At 42.5% G+C, this 23,542-nt stretch overlaps 1 protein-coding gene across 1 annotated transcript in view; it reads left to right on the top strand.

Moving 5' to 3' along the window:
- CTTNBP2 (cortactin binding protein 2) overlaps positions 1–23,542 on the top strand; it is a 105,405-nt gene that overhangs the window by 24,082 nt on the left and 57,781 nt on the right. Inside the window, 2 exon segments of the mRNA XM_079994057.1 lie at positions 4,350–4,574; positions 12,014–13,664. Of these exon segments, the coding sequence (XP_079850183.1) occupies positions 4,350–4,574; positions 12,014–13,664 (1,876 nt within the window).

Here is a 23,542-nt window from a genome sequence, read left to right as displayed (position 1 = left end):
GGAGTTTTCTTGGCAGGGATACTGGAGTGGCTTGCCGGTTCCTGCTCCAGGTGGATCACGTTTGGTCAAAACTCTCCACTAATACCTGTCCATCTTGGGTGGCCCTGCATGGCATAGCTCATAGCTTCTCTGAGTTATTCAAGCCCCTTCGCCACAGTAAGGCAGTGATCCATGAAGGGGATTTACTGGCCTATACTTTCCTAATAACTTCTAACTGATTATCTCAACTGTCTATCTGACTCCGCTTAACAGATTCTCTCACTCTCTCACATCAAACTATCCCAACCCACAGACTTATCCTCCCTCTCTCTTCTCTAACACCCGACCGACTCCTTAACAACTCTAACTCTAACTCCTCCCCTTGGGTTCCCACTTGCCAATCACTTCACACTCATTTAACCCTTTCCTTATGACCCAGCATGATGTCACCTAGGAGGCAAACGCCACAGGCACTATATTGGGGAAGTCTGCCATTAAACAGACAGCTTCTGAGGGAATAAAGACATCTTACCTTACTCCTTGCCATAGTCTCAAGGGCTTGCCCCATATCAGGCAAAGTAAGGCATCAGCATCATATAGCAAATGCCTTGAGACAGAGGGCTGACAACATTCCCCATCCTGTCTAAGCTATTCTGCTGCCCCCAGGTCCAGTAGAGAATACTGTCCCATGACCAGTGTGTTCAGTGACACACAGTGAAATTTTTCATAAGGAAACAGTTAGGGTCAGAGTGGGGGAAGGGGACGTTCCAACGTTGCACGTGTGAGCATTGCAACTCTATCCCTAAGCTGGGCAGAAGTTTCCTGGGCTTTGGGAAGGAGGTACCAGGGGAACATTTAGGGCACTAGCCTAGTTCCCCAAATCCACTGGCCACACACCGCTGAGTGTGTTCATTCTCCAGTCTGGTTGGATACTATATGTGGACTAGGGGGGTTCCAATTGTCCTCCATCTCAGGGAGCAATATGCCTTAGGCCAGTCCTTCGTTAGGAAACAGTTATGATTATGAGTGAAGTAAGAACTTTACACCTTGAGTCAAGGAGCATTATTAAGAGAAATGTGCTATGTTTGGCTGATCTTTGATTCTCTTTTATGTTGCCAAATCATATGTATTTTAGCCCCCGACTGAAATACTTCTCAAATTCCCAGCGTTGTGTGTGTTTGTCCATACAGACTAAATATGCACATGTGCACTTATAAATGTCATGACCTTTTGACATACTGTATTGCTGGTCACACTCCCATACAGTGCCCTTGGCAAGTATGTTGGGGATTGGATTGGCATGCTTGGGTGGTGAGGAAAGTTTTGGATTTTAGAAACGCCAGGTGTCTGTGAGTCATATAAAACTGGCTTTCTCTAGAGCCCAGCCAAAGGTATCATTGCTATAAAAAGACAAAATCAACATGTTTTCACTAGAAAATGTTCCTTTGGCTATCTGTAGTGGTGACGTTTAAGGAAACTTCCACTGGCTTCTTCTAAACTTGTCTGTTGGCTTCAAAGGGAAGTACTGTGTCTGGATCTTGGCATTAAAAAAAGAGGAATGTTTGAGTCGTTTTAAAAGGAGAATGCACTTTTCTCCCTCCATGCAAAAGCTCTGTTAATTATTTTTTAAAAAATGTAACGTGCTTTTTGCTTGTGACTTTAAAAAAGAATCAAGGAAATGTTATACAGTACTCTTTACCATATGTTAAGTGATGAAATCTGCAGAGTACTGTAAAAATGTGTTAGTTTCGTTTCCATACGCAGATGCCAGCAGTACATGATTTTCTCTTTAAGGTCATTAAGAACTTCCTGTGCTTCTGGTTTATCACTGTAGCACCCAGCTGTGAATGTGAGATGCTTTTCAGGAAAGATGGATATCTTTATTGCCCAGGTTACTCCAAAAGTTGCTATAGGGTGTACAATCCCCATTTTTCTTGTCCTGCTAATAGCCTGTAGGGTTCTAGGTAAGATCTGGTGGGAAGCAGTCCGTAGCAGAGGATGACTAGCAACTGGCTTTAGGTCTTGGATGCTAGTAAGTCCTAGTGAATACTGGATACCACAAGCTCTGGGGGAATTCTCAGGGCTAGCAAGAGTTTATCCTACAAAGTCCCAAGCATAATCCTATGCATATTTACTCAGCAGTTAAGTATCGGTACCTTTTTTGTAATGTACACAACAGCTCCTTTCCCCCCCTACATGGTTGCTGCTTCTTGTTTCTTCTTTTTTTGTGTCTTATCTTATTCTGTGCACTTGTATTTTTTTATTTTTCAATAAAGAATACAAAATATAATTATTGCAAAAGAGTCCCATAGTCTTCCATTGGATTTATTTCCATGCAAGTGTGCATGGGATTTCACTTTGAGTTCTGATATCCTGAAGTAGATAAATGGATCTTGACCAGAGCTGTGTCTCTCAAGAGAAGTTACAAGAAATTTGAAGAAGTGGAGCTCTGGTGTGGAGTCCCATATTATAGCTCAAACAGGGTTCGAAATAGCAGAGGAACCTACAACCGTAGATTTTGCTTCTCTCTACAGATGTGCTCTACAGATGTTCGACAGAGGCATGATGGTAGGGATGGGGCCAATGGTTGGACGCCACTGTTGGAACCCTTGTTATTGATGTTGGATAATGCCTGAATAGAACTCAGTTAACTATGGAATGGCCTGCTTCCGCTTAGCACTGCCTTTCCTTCATGCTGACATTTCTCATCATTTGGCCTGTTTTTGAAGCCACCTGCTTTTCAGGCCTTGAAAGAAGGCAAAAATAATTAATGCTTCTTTTCCACTTCCCATAATATCTTTAGGATTTCACGCTTAATCATCACTCTTACCTTCAGTTTGTGAGGCTATTTGTGATAGCATTTGGCTTCTTTTTAAAGCTGCATTTCTATTTTTGAGCCATGATTCATTCTTCGGTTAGATGCCGCCCAACTCTAGGGGGAGGGTTTTAAAGTTACTGTAACTTTCACCCGCCCCCAATATTAGGGATTATCAGCTGCCGCAGGAAACTACTGGTGCTTTCATGACTTTCCAACCCAGAATGCCTCACTCGAGAAGGACCTCCCCCCATAGCTGTCAACCGTCCCTTATTTGGTGGGAAAGTCCCTTATCCCAGCGCTGTGTCCCGCTGCTGTCCCTTATTGATGATGTCCCTTAAATTTCCCGGGTTTCAAAGGAAGCAGCTCCTCTCCCTCCCTCCCTGCCAGCCAGGGAGGAGGGAGGCTCCAACTGTGTTGCTTGGCTGCATTGCTCACCCAATAAGGAGTCTAAGAACGACTGGGGGGTGAAGCTTGCATGCCTTGTGCTGATCAAATCGGCCGCGTTGCCTGGGGACTCACCTTTGCTCAGCACTTCCCAGCGGAGAGGTGGCAGTGGTTTTCCTTGCTGCATCCCCTTTGCCGGGTTGCTGCACTGTGGGAACCACCACTTGAAGCTTCGTTTGGCTGCTGCCTGGGCTTTCTGCCTTTGGCTTGGAGGGGCTCAGAAGTTGAACATACCTGTGCTTGGAAGATCCCTTATTTTGGCTGCTGACCCCTTATTTTCAAGGCTGCTGGTCCCTTATTTTCAAATCTGTAAGTTGACAGCTATGCCTCCCCCTTCCCAGGTCCTGTCTAGAGTGAGATTGCTGCTGTTGCTAAAGCAGCACCACAATGAAGAGAAGAGGCACAGCAGAGACAGGGGAGATGCAAAAAAAAGGGGTTTCAGCAGTGCAATATCTTGTGCCAGCCCTAAATGATGTGTACATAGTGGCAGGTGACCATTGCCCTCCAAAGCAATCAGGCTTTTTGCAAGCATTGCCTTCAGGAACTTGCAGCACTTTGACGGGGTTTGTAACTACTTAAAAGTAAAGGGAGTAAAAAACAAAACACACAGCATCCTTTATCTTTGAACTTAACAGTCTTATGATAACTGTTTGTGTTGACTTTCTCAAATGATGTTCTTTCCCCAGGTTTCTGATGATAGGTTTGGTAACAAGCAACAAAACATCTACATAACCTTTATAGTTGTGTGTAGCAGCAGCAAAGAGAGAACTCTGGGAGATGGGAAGAAAGCTAAAATGGCCACATCTTATTAACTGCACTTAATAAACCTAAATGTTAAATAATTGATTTCTCTCAGGCATATATAAAGGCCATATATATATTATTTATTTTGTGGTGTTACTTGGAAATAAGATTTAATTTAGATCGCTGGCATAAAACATGGCTATTCTCAAAATGCATTGGCTTATGTATTGTTAAAAATACTGAAGTAATCTGCTGAACGTGTGACTGTTTATTTCCCAGATGTTCTACGTATAGCGCTGTTGTGTGTGTTAACATTTCACTTAACTGTTCTCTGGTGATTCATTTTGTTTATCTCTTTGTTTAGGCACGGAGGAAGGAGGTCTTTATCCAGGAGCGGTATGGGAGATTTAATCTTAGTGACCCATTTCTGGCTCTGCAGCGAGACTATGAGTCAGGTGCTGGGGATAAAGACAAGAAGTCCATTTGTACCAACCCACTCTCCATCTTAGAAGCTGTTATGGCTCACTGCAGAAAAATGCAAGAGAGAATGGCAGCTCAGTTGGTCGCTGCTGAAAACAGACAAAAGAAGGTACCATATCAACTCTCCCCCGTCCCCTTTGACTTGCTCTTTCCTCTTTTTTTTAATTGCTCACCACATCTCCAAAAGAATGTATTCCCTCTCATTTTTATGACTTAAAAAAATTAGAAATCAATTTTGTGTGTGTGTGTGATTCTAGAGTGGCTGTATTATTTGTATTTTATCATAAGTGACACATTTCTGGTTGATAGTTTTCAATTATTACAATGAAAGAATATTCCTCTTTACATAATACAGTGGTACCTCAGGTTAAGTACTTAATTCATTCCAGAGGTCTGTTCTTAACCTGAAACTGTTCTTAACCTGAAGCACCACTTTAGCTAATGGAGCCTCCTGCTGCTGCTGCCGCACCGCCGGAGCACAATTTCTGTTCTCATCCTGAAGCAAAGTTCTTAACCTGAAGCACTATTTCTGGGTTAGCGTGTCTGTAACCTGAACCATATGTAACCCGAGGTACCACTGTAATAAGAGCATCCCTTAGTCCTGAGGCTAAAGAATGGCCATTCTGAAGAAATGCAAACCTTCAGCTAGGGCTGCAACATTTAATTGATCAATTGGTTAGATCATGGGTAGCAGATGTGGTGCCTTCCCAATGTTGGGTGGACTACAGCTCACATCACCCCCAGCCTACGTGGCCAATGATCAGGAAAAAGGGGAGTTGTAATCCAACAAATATTTGGAGGGCACCATGTAGGGTACCCCTGTTTTAGATCAATTGATTAGTGTCAGGGACTGGGCAGAGGAGGAATAGTAGAAAGCCCTATATGGCCTAGGACCCTTGTACCTACGGGACCGCCTCTCCTGGTATGTCCCACGGAGGACCTTACGGTCTTCAAACAAAAACATCTTGGAGGTCCCGGGCCACAGGGAGGTTAGGCTGGCCTCAACCAGAGCCAGGGCTTTTTCGGCTGGAGCTCCAATCTGGTGGAACGCTCTGTCACAAGAGACTAGGGCCCTGCAGGACGTGACATCTTTTCTCAGGGCCTGTAAGACAGAGCTGTTCCACCAGGTCTTTGGCCTGACCCCCTCCTTTGGCAATCCTCACAGAACTCTAGCCCAGTGGTTGCCATTAATTTGATTTGAACTGATTTTATAATGAAATGATTTTAGAATGTTGCATTATTTTATTGTTATTATTTTATTGTTGTTATTATTTTATTGTTGTATTATTTTATTGTTGCTCTGAGCTCGGCTTCAGCTGGGGAGGGCGGGATATAAATAAAAATTTATTATTATTATTATTATTATTATTATTATTATTATTATAGAGTGCCTCCCCAGCTTGACCCATCCAGAGAAGAGGAAGAGAGTTCGGAATTACAACAGGGGTTTGAGGGAGGTCACAGCTCAGAGGCAGATGAGGGGGAAAGTTAGGAAATAATGGGAAAGGAGCAAGAGGCAGAAGCGGAGCAGCGACTGGCTGACACGTTGTCACTAGAAAGCATTCCATACCCACCATCTCCCAGAACCCGGCGAGCCTTAAAAGTAGGAGAGCAAAGAGCTTGAAGACAGAGGGCACTTAGCGTCATCTGTACAGGAGGTGATGATGATGACAAATAAGGAAGTGGGAGAGAAGGGGGGGGGTGGAAATTCGCTCAGGACAACGCCATTATCCAAGAGGCTGTCTTCCAAAGCCTCTCTCTGTAAATACTGAATAAAAAGCGGATGGTAAGATGGATTTGTACGTTCCTGGCAACCGGCCGTGGGAGTTGCTTGCAGGCCGCTTGGCAATTAGATATATTTAATCAACTGAAATGGTGCGCCCAGTTAATTGGGTAGCAGATGTAAAAAATGTTTCTTTAAATCAAAGGGCAAGTGCCATCATTAAAAGAGATGTTCTCCCTTCACTTGCACCCAGTAGGGAGTGACTGTGTTAAGATTATGTCTGATTTTGATGTGTGTGGGTGTCTAAATCTAAACCAAATAAACCTTTATTTTTACTGCAGAAATAATATTTTTGCCCAACAGGTAGATGAACTGACTAAACACTCAAAAGATTACTCAATTGCAGTTTCACTGATCAAATGGCAACCCAACAGAACAAGATCTGAATGTGGGGCAAAGTTGCTAGTTTCCCAAACGTGGCTGAGAGTATACCTTTACTATAAGCTAAGAACTAACAATAGCTCAGTATCTCCAATATAGCTGCTGCTGGCTGACAACTCGACGTAATTGGATCAACTGCATGACACCTGAAACCCAACCCTCCTTTGGACTTTATTTACATACATTTTGCCAAGTAATTAAAGATAAACATGCTTTGTACAGTGATTCATACTCTTGGAGACATATGCATTACAGTATTACTAGGAGGTCAAGTGGTTGACTTTTTATTTTAACCCTATGATACAGGGGTAGCCAAACATGGTGCTGTTTGGATGTTTTTGGACTCCTATTAAGACCCAGCAAGCATGGTTAATGGGATGCGGGTGGCGCTGTGGGTAAAACCTCAGTGCCTAGGACTTGCCGATCGTAAGGTTGGCGGTTCGAATCCCCGCGGCGGGGTGAGCTCCCGTTGTTCGGTCCCAGCTCCTGCCCACCTAGCAGTTCGAAAGCATGTCAAAGTGCAAGTAGATAAATAGGTACCGCTTTATAGTGGGAAGGTAAACGGCGTTTCCGTGTGCTGCGCTGGTGCTGGCTCGCCAGAGCAGCTTCGTCACGCTGGCCACGTGACCCGGGAAGTGTCTTTGGACAGCGCTGGCTCCCGGCCTCTTAAGCGAGATGAGCACGCAACCCCAGAGTCGGTCACGACTGGCCCATACAGGCAGGGGTACCTTTACCTTTACCTTTTAAGCATGGTTAATGGTTAGCAGATGATGGGAGCTGAAGTCCAACAACATCCAGAGGATATTATGCTGGGTACCAATGCTCTGATGAGTTTCTTCTGATCAGAGAGAGACTATACTCATATAGTTTTTGTCTAGTTTTTGCAGGAGCTGAAGGCAGCACCTCTGAGTCTCAGCTGACCATGAGAGGCTACCTTAAGAGAACTAAGGCTGGGTTTGGCAAACAGTTTGATGTTGGGATAGGATTCAGTGTTGACAGGAAGCATGGATAGGCAGTACAAGAAAATCAGAAGGTACGTGTAGGCAAGATGGGATCTAGCGGCCTAGATGAAAATTTGGGACATGAAGGAACAAATTGGGAGCAGGTTCCATAAGAGTATTGGGGCAAAGAAGTAGAAAGGCAGGTAGCTTAGTCAGGTTGACTCATCTAGAAAACAAACACATATGCAATGTGAGGGAACGGCTCATCCTGCTTCCTTTAGCAGAATCTGCTATAAGGAGCGGATGGCATAATCTGAGATGTACACATCTGGAATCATTTCGAATTTGAATATATTCACAGTAGGGAGAGGTTGAAGGGAGATAACGAACCATTTATCTAGTTTTATTTATTTAATTATTTGCATTTCTGAGTGGTGTACATGAAAACAGTGCACAGAAAACGAGACAATAAAGCAAAAGAAATGCATCATAAGACCAAACAGTTCCACATACATTATCTGTTTTATTTATCTTTCAAAACATGTAATCTACTTTTCCTCTCCAATTAAAAAAAGAGCAGCTTATCCTTAGAGAAGCTGACAAAACCATTTATACCATTAGTGGTATAAAAATGCCACTAATCCATATTTTTTAAAATAAAATAAAATAAAATCTTAAATAACGATACAATAAAAAGGCAGCTGAAAAAGTCAGTTAAAGGTATAGACAAGATAAAATCATACTGCCTATCTGGCCCACCACTGCAAAGGCCTCCCTGCCCCTTTCACCTATCTTAACTTTATTTTGTAAACAAATCAAAATAACACTAAAAATAAAAAGCTACCTGCTCTATTTTTATCACCCCTGCTTCCCTCCCAGTCACTACTTTGTCAATTTAACAATCTGTGGAAGGAATAATAATGTGAAAATTGTATATGCTTAACGTGGATTAGCATACCCAAGGTAGAAACATTTATTTATTTATTTATTTATTTTGCCACTCTTGGAAAAGGGGCAAATGTGTTTTCCATCACCCAGCATTATACTTAATTAATGTTTAAAAGAAGGCTGGGTTCTTCTGCGGTTCTGGAAAATATCCTGACAGTGCGAATGCATTCCAATTTGCATGGAGGAGTTTATTATTGTTGTTGTTGCTGCTGCTGTGATTTGGATTGCAATTAGAATTGGTCATTTTGGGAAACCACCCTGAGGAATGTGGGAGCAGAAATACAACAAATGAATGCATAACCTGGGACTGTTACTTGGCCACTGTTGTGGATGTGTGGCGCAGTTCCAGCTATTCAGAGTTCTTCCCCTGAAAAGCACCCCTTGTTTGCTAAGGCAGATAATCCACATGGTTCTAAACCACATCTCATTTCTCATTATATTGCATCATATCTGAATCAGTTACTTGGCTCATATTTTGAGGCCTAGTCAAGAACGTGCGCTTGAGATAACCGCCATGATGCTGCTTCACATGCTTGCTTGTCCTTCATTATCCAAAGTATTTTGCTCTTAGCTCTTTCCAGTCGCTAATTCAAGACAATTTAGTGATCGACGCTGTAATTCAGTGACTCTGGGGATGTGTGTTGCTGGATATAAAGCAGAAATATCCTCTTCCAATATTCATGCTGCCATACCATTCTCCTTCCAGGTCTTAGAAATTAAATGAAGAGTTTTAAGATTGCAGATCCAACATTGCCATTATGATAGCTAACTTTTATTGACTTGAAGTATAAATCCCTGGAATTTTAGCAAATGTTTTCTCATTTTTCAAGCACATCCAAGTACCAGGCAGTCTGTAGAGTTAGCTTTTTTTTTTTTTTTTGGATATGCAATATTATTCCCTTGTTGCTTCACTTTCAGAGTGATTCCTGTTTTACTTATGCTAAGCATAAAAGACGTATTATTCAGAGTGGGTGGGGAGGACAGCTAAGCTGCTGTTAATTCCTTGTTTATAAAGTTTTCGACGAAACAAAGCAGAAGCTGTCTTATTAGAAAAAGGGAGCGTAGGCAAATAACAACAACATTCTTTGGAGGAGCTGTCCAACAGGCTATCAGTTTTCCTCCGTGCTGGAGGGAGGACACAGAATCCTATTGGTGAACAGCAGGCCACTCAGAAGTCACCAGTTCGTCATGACTTTCCTTTCGCTAGCAACCAAAGCCAAAATTGAACCACTGACCTAGAGATGAAATGCTCCATCTCCTGTTACCAATCCTCTGGGCCATCTGGTTCCCCAGATTACAGCGTACATGAAATATACTCACCATACAGTATCTTCTTACAACTCTGAAATTAGTATGATTTTAGCATCTAGAGGAATGTAAAACCCTCCCCGCCTCTGTAGTAATCACAAATGCTGGACTGCAACCATTTTATCTGCTTTCTCTTATCAGCTTACAGACTAACCCTGTGTGCAATTATTTTATAAAGGTGGGGTGGGGTGAGGGAGAGGGGACGCCTGTGGTCAGAATGAAAATCACATTTCATTACACTGATTATTACATGCAACTAAGCCCTTCCCCTTACATGTTCTTGAATTGTACAGTGGTACCTTGGGTTACATACGCTTCAGGTTACAGACTCCACTTACCCAGAAATATTACCTCGGGTTAAGAACTTTGCTTCAGGATGAGAACAGAAATTGTGCTCTGGTGGTGTGGCAGCAGCGGGAGGCCCCATTAGCTAACGTGATGCTTCAGGTTAAGAACAGTTTCAGGTTAAGAACGGACCTCCAGAACAAATTAAGTACTTAACCTGAGGGACCACTGTATAATGATCCTCAGTCAAGAGTCAAAAGCTTGAGCCTTTTCAGTTTCACGGACATCCAGTTCTGAAATAGCTACCGGGCAGGAAACAGGTATTTTTCTCCTTCTAAGAGGGAATAAATCTTGGCACTACAAGCATGGAAATAGAAGGAACATTCTGTCCTACCTATTTCAGAATTCCAAGCTTGCTGATCGGTTTATTGAGCATCAGAGTTTCTGGTACACCGTAGTTGCTGATCCATGTTGAGCATGCTGGTGATGTTATTTGGCACCCTATAGCCATCTTGATGAGATGCTAGCATTCTCTAGTCCCACTCATTCCTTTCGGCATGGCCATTTCCCAATACACATACACTTGCCCTCATTTTATTTTGTTCACAGATGACTTCTCATAGAATTGTTGAGTTGGACCCAAGCATCATCTAGTCCAACCCCCTGCAGTGCGGTTATCCTGTCCCTGAGGTGGGAACCACCAACCTTTTGGTTAACAGCCAGATGCACAAATCCATTGAGCTACCTGTGCTTGATGCTTTTGATTCTTGCAAATAGGAAAATTCTTGATTACCATAAAATAGTTTTAATTTGATGCCTCTTTTGCAGGATGTCTGATACAGACGATTTTGTTGAAATTATGGTACCCTTTAATAAAATACTCAAATGAACAACACCCTGGTGACTGGCAGGTCCCTGAGGTGGGAACCACCAACCTTTTGGTTAACAGCCAGATGCACAAATCCATTGAGCTACCTGTGCTTGATGCTTTTGATTCTTGCAAATAGGAAAATTCTTGATTACCATAAAATAGTTTTAATTTGATGCCTCTTTTGCAGGATGTCTGATACAGACGATTTTGTTGAAATTATGGTACCCTTTAATAAAATACTCAAATAAACAACACCCTGATGACTGGCACCCACTAATTACACATATAGGTTTAATAGTCAATCCCTTTCCCCAGGGAACTCTGGGAATAGTAGCTTTGTGAGGGGAAATAAGGTCAGCTCCCTTACTACTACACAAACTAGACTTTTCAGTATTCTTTGAGGGAAGCCATGACTGTTTGAAGTTACATAATACTGCTTTGGATGTGTATACAGTGGTACCTCAGGTTAAGTACTTAATTCGTTCCGGAGGTCCGTACTTAACCTGAAACTTTTCTTAACCTGAAGCACCACTTTAGCTAATGGGGCCTCCTGCTGCTGCTGCACCGCTGAAGCACAATTTCTGTTCTCATTCTGAAGCAAAGTTCTTAACCTGAAGCACTATTTCTGGGTTAGCGGAGTCTGTAGCCTGAAGCGTATGTAACCCAAGGTACCACTGTACTGCAGATGAGTCCATTGACACTGTGTCAGTTGCGAAAAGCATAGTTCTGATATTTGCCGAAACAAAGTAGTTGTTCCCATTAACAATAAACAAAAAAAGTGAGCAGTTTGCATTTTCAAGACAACGAAATATGAGTTTAGTTTTCATTTAACCTGTTTGGAAAACAGACACATAGCAACATTTTGGCTCAAATAACTTAGCCCAGAAATTGTCTAATTCAGGTCCCATTAAAGATAGTTTTTTATCGCTTTAATAACATAAAATACAACTGATTTCTGTTACTTGAGACTAAAAAAAAAGGAAAGCCCAACCCTGATGGTAATGAGAATATTGTTCTGCATTTCTTTGTAGCTGGAAATGGAGAAATCACAGTTGCAAGAGCTCGAAATGGAACACAAGAAACTCTGTGCTCGTCTTGAGGAGGAGCGTGGCAAGAATAAACAAGTTGTATTGATGTTGGTGAAAGAATGTAAACAGCTCTCCAGTCGAATAGTCGAAGAGGCCCAGAAGCTGGAAGATGTCATGGCAAAATTCGAGGAAGAAAAGAAGAAAGCCGGCAAATTGGAGGAATCCCTTGCTGTTGAGAAGCAGCGGAGTGCGCAGATGGAAGCCCAAATGGAAAAGCAGCTTTCTGACTTCGACACCGAAAAGGAGCAGCTGCATGCCAGGCTTGGCAGAGAGGAAGCGCACACCTATGACCTCCGAGAAGAGAGGGAGAGGATGAGAAAAATGATTGAGCAGCTGAAAAAGGAGAACGACAGTAAGTTGCACCTTTCCCTCCCGCGTAAGAACAAAGATAGAGGTTCCGCTTCTGTATCTGTCGGAACAGAGGGACCAGCTTTGAGAACGCTTGCCTGCCAGACAGACGCGGCGTTGCTAGATGGTGGAACCGAAAGTGTTAGGAAGTTGCCTTTAACTGTTCCGGTAAAGCCTTCGGCTGTCAACCCTTTGCTCCCTGGCCACACAAAGATGAATGTATGCTCCAATGCAGGCTTTGTGAAGCCAGTGATGGACAGGCATTCTTCTTGTAATGACCTGCTCCTGTCCCCCTCAACTCCCATTCTGACTCAAGGCCAAAGCAGAATTGAGGAGAACGGACCACATGCAACGCCTGACTTAACCAATCTACCTTCCCCCTTCCCAAATAACATTGCACCCTCTCCAGCACCCAGTATAGCACCTCAGAGCTACCTGCAAGCGTCGTCTATGCACTCTCTGCATTCTCCATCCGCCGGCAGTACCGGGCATCAAGGTCTGAATCCACGCGTCCAGGCAGCTAGGTTTAGATTTCAAACCAATGCTAACGACCAAGACCAAAACGGAAACACTACCCAAAGCCCTCCGTCGAGAGACGTGTCGCCCACGAGTCGAGACAACCTAGTTGCCAAGCAGCTAGCTCGGAATACCGTCACCCAGGTCCTGTCAAGATTCACGAGTCCTCAGGGCGCTCCGCCTGGACGGCCGGGAATGTCACATTCGATAGACGTTGGCACCTATCCTCCCCCAGTCGGTAGAATGGGTTTAAAGACTCCCAGTGTGTCGAGGATTGACAGAGGAAACCCTCCGCCCATTCCGCCCAAAAAGCCAGGCCTTTCACAGACTCCATCTCCACCGCACCCACAGCTTAAAGTCCTTATGGATAGTGGTCGCTCCCCTAATATAGGTGCCAAAACTGACAGCAAAACCCTAGTCTCACCTCCTTCCAGTTCACCTCAAGGAATCAGGGTAATAAATGAGGAGGTCATTTCTAAGTCCTCACCTCAGCTGCCACCAAAACCAACACTAGATATATCTGTGGCATCTGCAGGCTGTGCCATACCAGCCATGGCCACGTCTCAGGTGGGTGCCTGGCCTCCCCAATCCCCTGGACTGAACCAACCTGCATGTTCAGAAAGTTCCTTTGTCATTCCCACCACCATTGCCTGTAGCTCCTCCATAAACCCTGTTAGTGCTTCATCCTGTAGACCATGTGATTCAGACAGCCTACTGGTAACAGCATCAGGTAAAGGGATTGTCAATATACTCCTAAACTTGTTGCTACTCTGCCATATTTTTTTCCATAGCTTTCCTTTTCCCTAAGCCTGTTCTTTCCCTTTTTTTTGCTTCTTCCTTAAAGCTGAAATTTCCATGTGCGGTTTCTTTTAAGTTTCAGGGGTATGGGAAATCCATTTCATGGGGCCATAACATAGTTTTCCCCACACAAGAAATTTGTGTATTTCCTTCCAAGATGGAAACCCTAAAGTCTGGAATAATTTTTAAGGGCAAACTTTATGTTATATGTAGTTTCATGACTCCTCTCCCCTCTCTTCTGTCTCTTTTTTAATCAGGTAAAGCAGAAGATGGGTGTTCATGTTTGTTTAACCATTTACTTCCCGGCTGCTTGTTCACTCAAAGTTGCTCTCCCCCAAACTACTTTTCTCCCCAAAGATATAAAAGGCACAGGCCTCTGTACTTTTTAAATCCATGTCTGGGAAAGAAAGAGTTAAACAGCCCCTCCCCCCCCACCCCTTCCCCTCACCAGTCCCATGTTCCATCTTTTATCAGAGGTTTTACCTGATAATAAAAGAGCCTTCAGAGAAAAGACTTCAGGAACTAGACATGATGTGTAGTTTTGCACGCACAGCCACGGGTGAGAGGCTGCAGCCTCGAGCTGATCTAGGAACGAGGATATTCAATTACCTTGAAAATCTCAGTGAACTATTTAAGAACTGCTTCTGTGTTACATTCCTTTAGGGGTTTTGGCCACTCAGCTTTTGAGAGCACTCCAGGAGTGACTTCCCAATGCCTCTCTTGTGAAACCAAAGGACTGGAGCTGATTTAAAAAAAAACAAAAAATGATTGGCCCAGTTTTAGCTTTTTTATATGACTGGATATATTTTATTGGCTTTATTTGTGGAGGGTTTTCTCCCCGCTCCTCTAACACCACTGGATTTGGTTTTTGTGTTCCACAGCCCAGTTGGGTATAGGTCAACAACAAGGTTTTGCGCTAGAAGCGCCAGTTCATGTTCAGCCCAGGTGTCCTTACTGCCCTGAAGCATTCCTGAAAGACACTGAGGACATCTGAAGTTTTAATTTCCTTCAAATGGGCTTTACATTGAATTCTGCTTCACACTTTGGGCAAGGCCTTAGTAGAATTCTGTGCCTCCATATTTAATGATAGTGGCCATGCCAGAAAGCCTGCCTTCTCTTTGAACAGAGAGTTGGGTTTGGGTCTCCCTTAATGGACTGTGCCCATCTTAGCTATGAATGTAGGTTCTCATCCTGAAAAGGACAGCACGTTCCCAGAAAAAAACAACTTACGCTAAGACATTGATGAAGTAGGCCTTTCTTATATATGTCAATAGAGTGGTGATGCATTAGGAAAAAAATTGTCAAAGTGGATTGCATCATATACATAAAGCGTCCAAGGTTTATCCTCACTTCACATGCATCTTCTGATATTTGGGGTGCCAAAGCGATAGGCATCCTGGGATCCAAAATGTACCTTCTCTGCTTAAGAATAGCAAGGGGATTTTGAGCTCTGAGGATAAGAATCTAGGGCTTGGGGAGAACAGTGGTCCATGAAGGATATGGGGAAGAGTGCCTGGAGTCTCAGACATGCTTAAAGGCTGTAGAGGTGGGTGTTGTGGAGTTGCCCTCCCAGCACTGGTATTGCTGCTTCACGCTTGGGTAGGGTGTCAACAGGGCGACATGTTTGCGCCAGCAGGGCAACCACCAGCTGATCCAGTGGTCCAGACAGTGCACTCATGTGACTTCAACCTCACCAGCCCCATCCAGGAACAACTTGCTTTCCAGCTTGACTCCGAAGCTCCATAACACCACATGTACCACCTCTGCTTAGAAGATAAGCCTTTGTCCATAGAAACATAGAGTTAGAAGGGACCACGAGGGTCATCTAGTCCAAGCCCACGCAATGCAGGGATCTTTCACCCAACATGGGGCTTGAACTCACAACCCTGAGATTAAGAGTCTCGTGCTCTACCGATTGAGCTACCCAGAGTGCCTTGCAATCTCTAAAATCACTCAGGACCACATGTAATTAAACCTTGCCACCATTTTAGAAGTATTGTAAGACATTTCTGTATGGACTGGATTTTGGACATTGGATTCGAGCTGTTGAAGGATTTTATTTTTCAGCATTTGGTAAGCAGTTTTGCTTGTTGGTTTTTAAACAAAATTTGTGGGGTTTAAAAAAAATATTTTATATGTTTATTTTTATATTTTTTTATTTTTGTAGGACTAATAGTCAAACACATGCCTTGCATGTAGAAGATCCCAGATTCAATCCCTGAATTTATCTAAGTAGGACTGGGGGAGACTCCTGTCTGAAACCCTGGGGAGCTATTGCCAGACTGGTTAAACAGTGCTGACCTAGATGAACCAATGGTCTTGACTGGGCACAAGACAACTTCCTTTAAGGAGGAAACATGCTATACATTCAAATAAATAACGTCATGCTTTATTAGAACTGCCTGGCCCTTTGGAGATTGAGATAGGTGGCATGAAGAGTCCCTGAGTGACAATATTCAGCAAAAAAAATCTAAATCAAAATGATATTTATGGATTACAAGCTATTATAACGGAAGTGAGGTACATAGGGTACACAGGGAAGTGTTCTAATGGATGTAGTTAATCACCTTGCTCATTATATTCCTGTTCCTTCCTTTTTTTCTTTTTTTGTTAAGTGTACTATATTCTGGGGAAACACTGCTCACTATAATATTCAGGTATCTGAAAAATTCTGGCTAGTGGGCCAGTTATTAGAAATAATAGCAGGCTTACCTTCAGGAAAGTGCAATTAGTACTGTATTTCAGTCTCAAATGGCAAGACTTGACAATTCAATTCCAAATTGTTCATTGAAACTCAGCATGTAGTTCTTAACGTTTAATTAAATGCCAAGTGCTGGTCGATTGAATATACATTTGTTAATCATGTTGAAAAAAACCACCGGGTGTATTAGAAAGCTGTTCAAAAATTGATTTGGATTCTGGTTGCAGTAGGCTTTTCACATTTCATAACAGACAGTGAATGCAAAAGGTATTTATCTGGGAATTCACCTCCCACTTTTTGATGATAAAATCAAACTCAAAGCAGCTTTAAGTTTGCTTTGGTTCGATATAACTTGGAGACAGTAACCTAACTGTTCCTCTTTTTCAATCAATAATAAAATGGTTCACCCATTAACTAGGGATCTGGTATTATGGGGTAGCAATGTTTTATTGTCCTAGTAACATATTACCCTTTCCTGTAATGATGTATTCTCATTCCACAAAAGACTAATTATTATAATGGCAATAAAAAGAGATTAAAATGCTTAAGGAGCACCTATCATACATCCTATTGGATCAACGTGGCAACACATATGCTTTTAAATTACTGTTATCCTTTTTTCTCTTCATTCTAAGAGACATGTTACTGTTGCTTCTGTAATTCAATTGGCAATAAATCTCTAGGATACTTTTCTGTAGGCAACCTACATTAAAGTAACATAGCTTGCATCTTGGCTGCCTCTAATAAGCATGTCATCCTTGCAGTAGCATCAACATAGAATCCCCTTCATATGATCCCTTTCTCCATGTGCTTGTGGTATGAGCATAGACCATGGGAAACTACCTTAAAACATGTCATACCTTTTGTCCATCTAGCCAAATATCATCTGCTCTGATCACCTGGCTGGGACTCTGGAAGCTGTCTGCCAAGTTACCTGCTTCCAGATAATTTTAGCAGGATATGCCAGAGTTTGAACAGGAGACCATCCACATGCAAAGAATGTGCTCTATCATTGAGCTATGGCACCTCCCATACTCTTGTGTGAAGTAGAAGCACAAGTATATATGGCTATGGGATAAGATAGAGCTACAGTGAATAAGGATTACAGTGAGGGTTGCAGCCTGTGACTTCCCAAAAGGTACAAGTGTGCCAACATCAGCACAATTGCTGTGTATTCATGTAATTCTTGTTAACGTGAGAATTATGCATGGTCACAGATAGACAGGACCAAGCTCAAGGACAGTCATCAGGAAAGAATGCAAAAACATTGCCACATGTGCAGTGGCATAGCTTGGGTTGCCAGTTCTCGGGTGGGGTGGATGGGAGGAAAACAGACAGAGAACACATGTGCATTTAGCTGCCTAATGGCACCTGCGTCACCCAGGAGATCATAGCTGCAGAGATAAGAAAAGAATAGTTGTTCCATTGTCTAGAAATTTCACTTCCTGGTTTCACGTGGATAAGATGTTTTCAATGGACCCCAGCGACGGAAGCACACAGCTATATTGAGGTAGCGCTGGGTGTTGAAATTTTGTGCTGCTAACAATTTTGCGCCCTGTCCCCACGCAACGCCACTGCACGTGTGTAAACAGGCCTGAGTGTTTTTACCATGCAATTCAAACGGAAGTTTTAACATGCCGCTGTCACACAGCAGGTTTGTGCAGTACAGCCAGGTCTGAGTTTCAGGTGTATTTATCATGAAAAGTGCTGTGCAATCAATCCAAAGATTTTTCTAAATATCTAGAGTCCCATGTTGAAGATTCCTAGATCCAATCCAAGTATCTCGCCATGAGCTTATCCAAGTTGTGATCATTCAGGGAGCCTGCCAGTTGTCACTTGAGTACAACTGAGCTTGTTCCATAGGTGTTTTAAGTGAGGCTGTGCAATCCTATTTAAGATGGCAGCAGACGTAGCCTACCAGAACTGAGGGTCGCTACCAAGTTGGGTGTTGCTGCCTTTGCTGTTTGTGCCTGATGAACGTGACCAGCTACATTTAGCATGATTCCCATCATAGAGATATCTTAAAAAGTATACATGGAATTAGGCAAGACTGGTTATATCTGCTGCCTGGCCACCTTATCATTACCAAATTCATTCTATATGTCAGTGCAGGTCTCTTGTGCGTCTTTATACTTTTGTCAAGTATGAAATGTCAACTGAGTCCCTATTAGCTGTGGGTCACTTTCTTACTTGAAAGATCTCTGTAAGTATTCATGATTTAGCTCTCTTAATGCCAATGAATAGCCTTCATTATTTTGCCAATGAATATCAATTGAGTTTACAATTCAGACTTGCGGGGGGGAAGCATAAATATTAAAATGGCTCTAAGCAATTGAATTTCCCATGCCCTTGGGATTATCCATTCTTTTTAGATTTGCTCTTATTTATTTATTTTTTAAAATCACTTTTCAATCAATGTTGTTTTTATTTGGTTCATTCAGATCTGATTCATCTTTTTGTGATGTGGTTTGTTCATAAAGTGAATGGGGTGCAGGAGAGGTTGGTAATAGACTCTGAAATTAATCATCTCCACAATCTGAAGCTGATGCCAGAAGCTGTTTCCCTGCCCCCCTGTTCCTTTCATTCTCCCATCACTGCATGTCCAGCACGCTTTCCCAGATGCTTCGTATTTGCTAACTTCTTGCATATGAAACCACAAAGCTTACTCATGTCTCCGAATTTTGTTATGCATTTTCCTGAATGAATACAAACCTGTGGTTCTTCTTCCTTGCCAACTCTTAAAAATCGGTGCCGATTCAATGTTACGTTAACAGTGGGATTTGCATACGAAATATGCAATGCAGTTATTATTGCTTTGTTTGTATATGCTATGTTTTGGAAGGCTTTCTCATGCTCTTGCTTCATATGTTAATCCTACATGGACCTCCTTTTCCAATACTCATACATGCAGTGGTGTGTGTGTGTGTGTGTGTGTGTGTGTGTGATTGCTGCATGCAGTAATCTTCATGTGTGTTTCAGGCTCTTGCCTGGAATTGCTTTCCATGCTGGGACCCTGTTAATTTGTAAAGCAGTTCACCAAGAAGATAAAATTTAAGCTCTGCCGGAAAGGTGAATGCAATATTAATAAAATCCGGATCTGCTATAGTGCACAGTAAACCTACTTTATCTAATATCTATATGACTGAAAAGATATTGCACTCGTTTAAAAAGCTAAGATGGAATTCAGAAGCTTTTTCTGAAAATGGCTTTCGTCTGTGTTTGTAGCCATGGCCAAAAATCTCTTTAACCTTCCCTCTCTGCCCACATCTGAACAACAGTTACAAATGGCATCCCAACATTTGATTGCTACCATTCCTAAATAAGTGCTAAATCAAGTACTTATTGCTGGAAGCTCCATTTTGTTCCTCCACTCTCTCTCTACCAGCCCAACACACAAAGGAAAATAAACCAGATAGCCACAATTGTCTAACAGGTTCAGTAAAAGGGCTCCTTGAATTAGGCCTGCGACAGGGTGCATCTTCATGCCAGTGCTGCTGGACCTGGTTGTTGTTGTTGTTTAGCCATTTAGTCATGTCCAACTCTTCATGACCCCATGGACCAGAGCACGCCAGGCACTCCTGTCTTCCACTGCCTCCCGCAGTTTGGTCAAACTCATGCTGGTAGCTTTGAGAACACTGTCCAACCATCTCGTCCTCTGTTGTCCCCTTCTCCTTGTGCCCTCCATCTTTCCCAACATCAGGGTCTTTTCCAGGGAGTCTTCTCTTCTCATGAGGTGGCCAAAGTATTGGAGTCTCAGCTTCAGGATCTGTCCTTCCAGTGAGCACTTGGGGCTGATTTCCTTAAGAATGGAGAGATTTGATCTTCTTGCAGTCCATGGGACTCTCAAGATCTCTCAAGACCTGGTTAGCTTAACATTATAAACATACACAAATGAGATTTGCTTCCATACTAGCAGGAATTCCCCATTCATTGGTCACTTCTAAAGAGACATCCAGTAATGTCATAGTCAGCCCATTGTATTCCAGCAGTTTTAATGTTCCCTCCCCCAATGGGTTTTGTGGTGATTTGCGGGGGGGGGGGGGGTTGTAAACAAATGCAACTGCAAAACCAACCTGTCCAGTGTGAATAAGCAAAGCACCATTGAGGCTTTTAATGGCCCTGGTAGTTAGTGATGAATAACCTCTTAAAGTCACCATGAATAGCCTCTCTTTAATCATCCCAGTATCCCTTCTAGTCTTGCAAATGGGCCAGAAAAAGAATTACTGGTTTATGCTAATTATTTTTCTTTTCATATTTTATATAGCAAGAACACACTATATTCTAGTTTGAGAGAAAAGCAGTAATTAACCCTCCTCTCATCAATGGGAACCAAAAAAGGCATTAAGGCTGCAGTGGATTTTACTTCTGAGTAGGCATGCATAGGATTGTGCTGTGAGAAATTCAAGGGGCAATTAAGAGGCTGTTCGCCACCATTCCTGCACCCATGCCCATCAAGGAAGAATAAAATGGGTTGGCCTCCAGTGAAGAAACTTAATTAAAATTGCTGGAAACCTATGCTGTTTTTGCTTGTCTGGAATGCCCATTTTTATTCTTCCAGCTAATTGGGGAAAAGCAAAGCCACAGCAATGCTAAAGGACTCTAATGTGGAAGCAATCTAGTTAAAATATAAAGGTTTCTTTCATCTAGATTTTATTCGTTTTTTTCTGTTAGGTCTTTTCTTTCTTTCTTTCTTTCTTTCTTTCTTTCTTTCTTTCTTTCTTTGTAAGGCAAAGTTTAGATGATATTCCCAACTTTTTGTGATGACTTGTAGTTCTTTAAATAGAAAGGAAATCATTAAAACTATATAAAAAACTCTTTTCTTTTCTCTCAGTCTTCCCTTTTTTCTATTTCTTCCTTTCCTTTATTGAACATTCACAACTTCCTATAATAGCCTGCCATGCATGGATTCTTCATCACACACACACACACACACACACACACACACACACACACACACACTCTTGAGAGTCCCATGGACTGCAAGAAGATCAAACCTATCCATTCTTAAGGAAATCAGCCCCGAATGCTCACTGGAAGGACAGATCCTGAAGCTGAGACTCCAATACTTTGGCCACCTCATGAGAAGAGAAGACTCCCTGGAAAAGACCCTGATGTTGGGAAAGATGGAGGGCACAAGGAGAAGGGGACAGCAGAGGACGAGATGGTTGGACAGTGTTCTTGAAGCTACCAACATGAGATTGACCAAACTGTGGGAGGCAGTGGAAGACAGGAGTGCCTGGCATGCTCTGGTCCATGGGGTCACGAAGAGTCGGACACACTGAACGACTAAACAACAGCAATATATAGCAACACCATGTATTTATGTTTAATCAAAGCCAACCTTTCTGTTAAGGATCCATTGTAGTTGATCATTGGTGCTGCAAGCAACTAAGCAACTTCCTTGGGCTACCAAGAATTCTAAGTTTGGCTCCTTTTGCCTGCTGGGCTAGGGGTGATAGTGGGGACATCTCTAATAAGAGAGGCTGACCTTGAAACTCTATTGAAGTTTCCTAGAGAGAGTTTTCTCCCTAGTTCCATCCTGTCCACCCCTTCTGTGCTGTGCACCCCTGAACTGTTTAGTGGCAAAGTGGTATTGGTCAAGGAGGGGGGAAATTGATGTTGTCATTAGTGGCAACAGAATAACCCCAAGGTAAGTACCTCCAGGGAGATAAGCAGAGCTGTTATTCTATTGCCTATTGCCTGCACTTAACCTTTGTGCCCATCCAATCCTCTGACTCCCTTCCTTTGGTCCATCATCTTCTGCCATTAGTTAGCTTTGTCCCTCAGTCTGTTAGTGCCTTCCATTAACCTTCTCATTGGTTCCTGCCCAGTAGCTGCCCCCTTAATATAGTGTCCAAGACCAATGAGACCGATTGCAGTTCTACTATGGCCCATTTTCTGTATTTTTCTTTTAAATTCAGTTAATACATTTATGATTATTTTCCATGGCATAAATGATTGTTTTCTGTTACGAGAAAAAGCTCTCCTCTTTTAAACACCATCTTTATTGAGACGTGTAATGTTTATGAGTCGGTCTGCTTATACTTCATTAAAGACATGGCAGCTTTTTAAAACTTTGGAGATAACCAAACCCTACAATAGTTGGAAATAGATAACTTAATGAATGGCTGTTAAGTTGAGGAAAAAAAAGTAGAATACTGTATTTTTCGCTCTATAAGACGCACCAGACCACAAGATGCACCTAGTTTTTGGAGGAGGAAAACAAGGAAAAAAATATTCTGAATCTCAGAAGCCAGAACAGCAAGAGGGATCGCTACGCAGTGAAATCAGCAATCCCTCTTGCTGTTCTGGCTTCTGGGATAGCAGCCTGCATTCACTCCATAAGACGCACACACATTTCCCCTTACTTTTTAGGAAGGAAAAAGTGAGTCTTATAGAGCAAAAAATACGGTACTTTCTACATCAAGGAGGCCATAGAAATTATATTTTACAATACAAGTATTACGAAGCTTGGTGTTTTAAATTCACGATCCTTCCAATTTATAGCAAGCATGGGGAATCTGAGACCTTCCAGATATCATTGGATTCCAATTCCCATTAGTCCTGGCCAGCATGGCCAATGGTCAGAGATGTAATTCAACAGCATTTGGAGAGCCCCAAATTCCTCATGCCTGGCTTATAGTGTGGGCAGTTGTTATAACCTGATTATAACCCAAACCTCAATAAAGGCTGGAAATTCCTTTGGAATTTCTCCTTTGTCGATCAGCAATCCACTGTTGCAAGAAGCGATATCTATTTTCAATCCCCTTTTCTATTTCCTTTTTCAGCCTTTTGATCAAGGAAGAGTTCACAAAGTCTTCCGCACCCTATACAGCAGACTTCATGCCCTTAATAAACTCTCCTCTAAAGCTGCTAACGTCTGATACCTGGAATGTCTATCCAAGATAACTCCTATAATTTCCTAAAATTCTGTTCTGTCGCTTGCGTTTCTCACTGGACGATGTGGAAGCTTTTGCCAGTCATTTTGATGTAATTAATTAATTGCTGCTCTTTAGTCCTTACTGTAAAACACAGGGGAAGTTGCGGTGCTGCTGCCACATTTTAGATGACTCTTTGCAGTGTTTAGGCCAGCTGAGTAACAAGCAGGC

This window comes from Podarcis cretensis (genome assembly GCF_951804945.1).
Source record: "Podarcis cretensis genome assembly, chromosome: 10".
NCBI lineage: Eukaryota > Metazoa > Chordata > Lepidosauria > Squamata > Lacertidae > Podarcis > Podarcis cretensis.
Note: the sequence above shows the minus strand (reverse complement) of the source record. Positions and strands in the feature narration are given on the sequence as shown.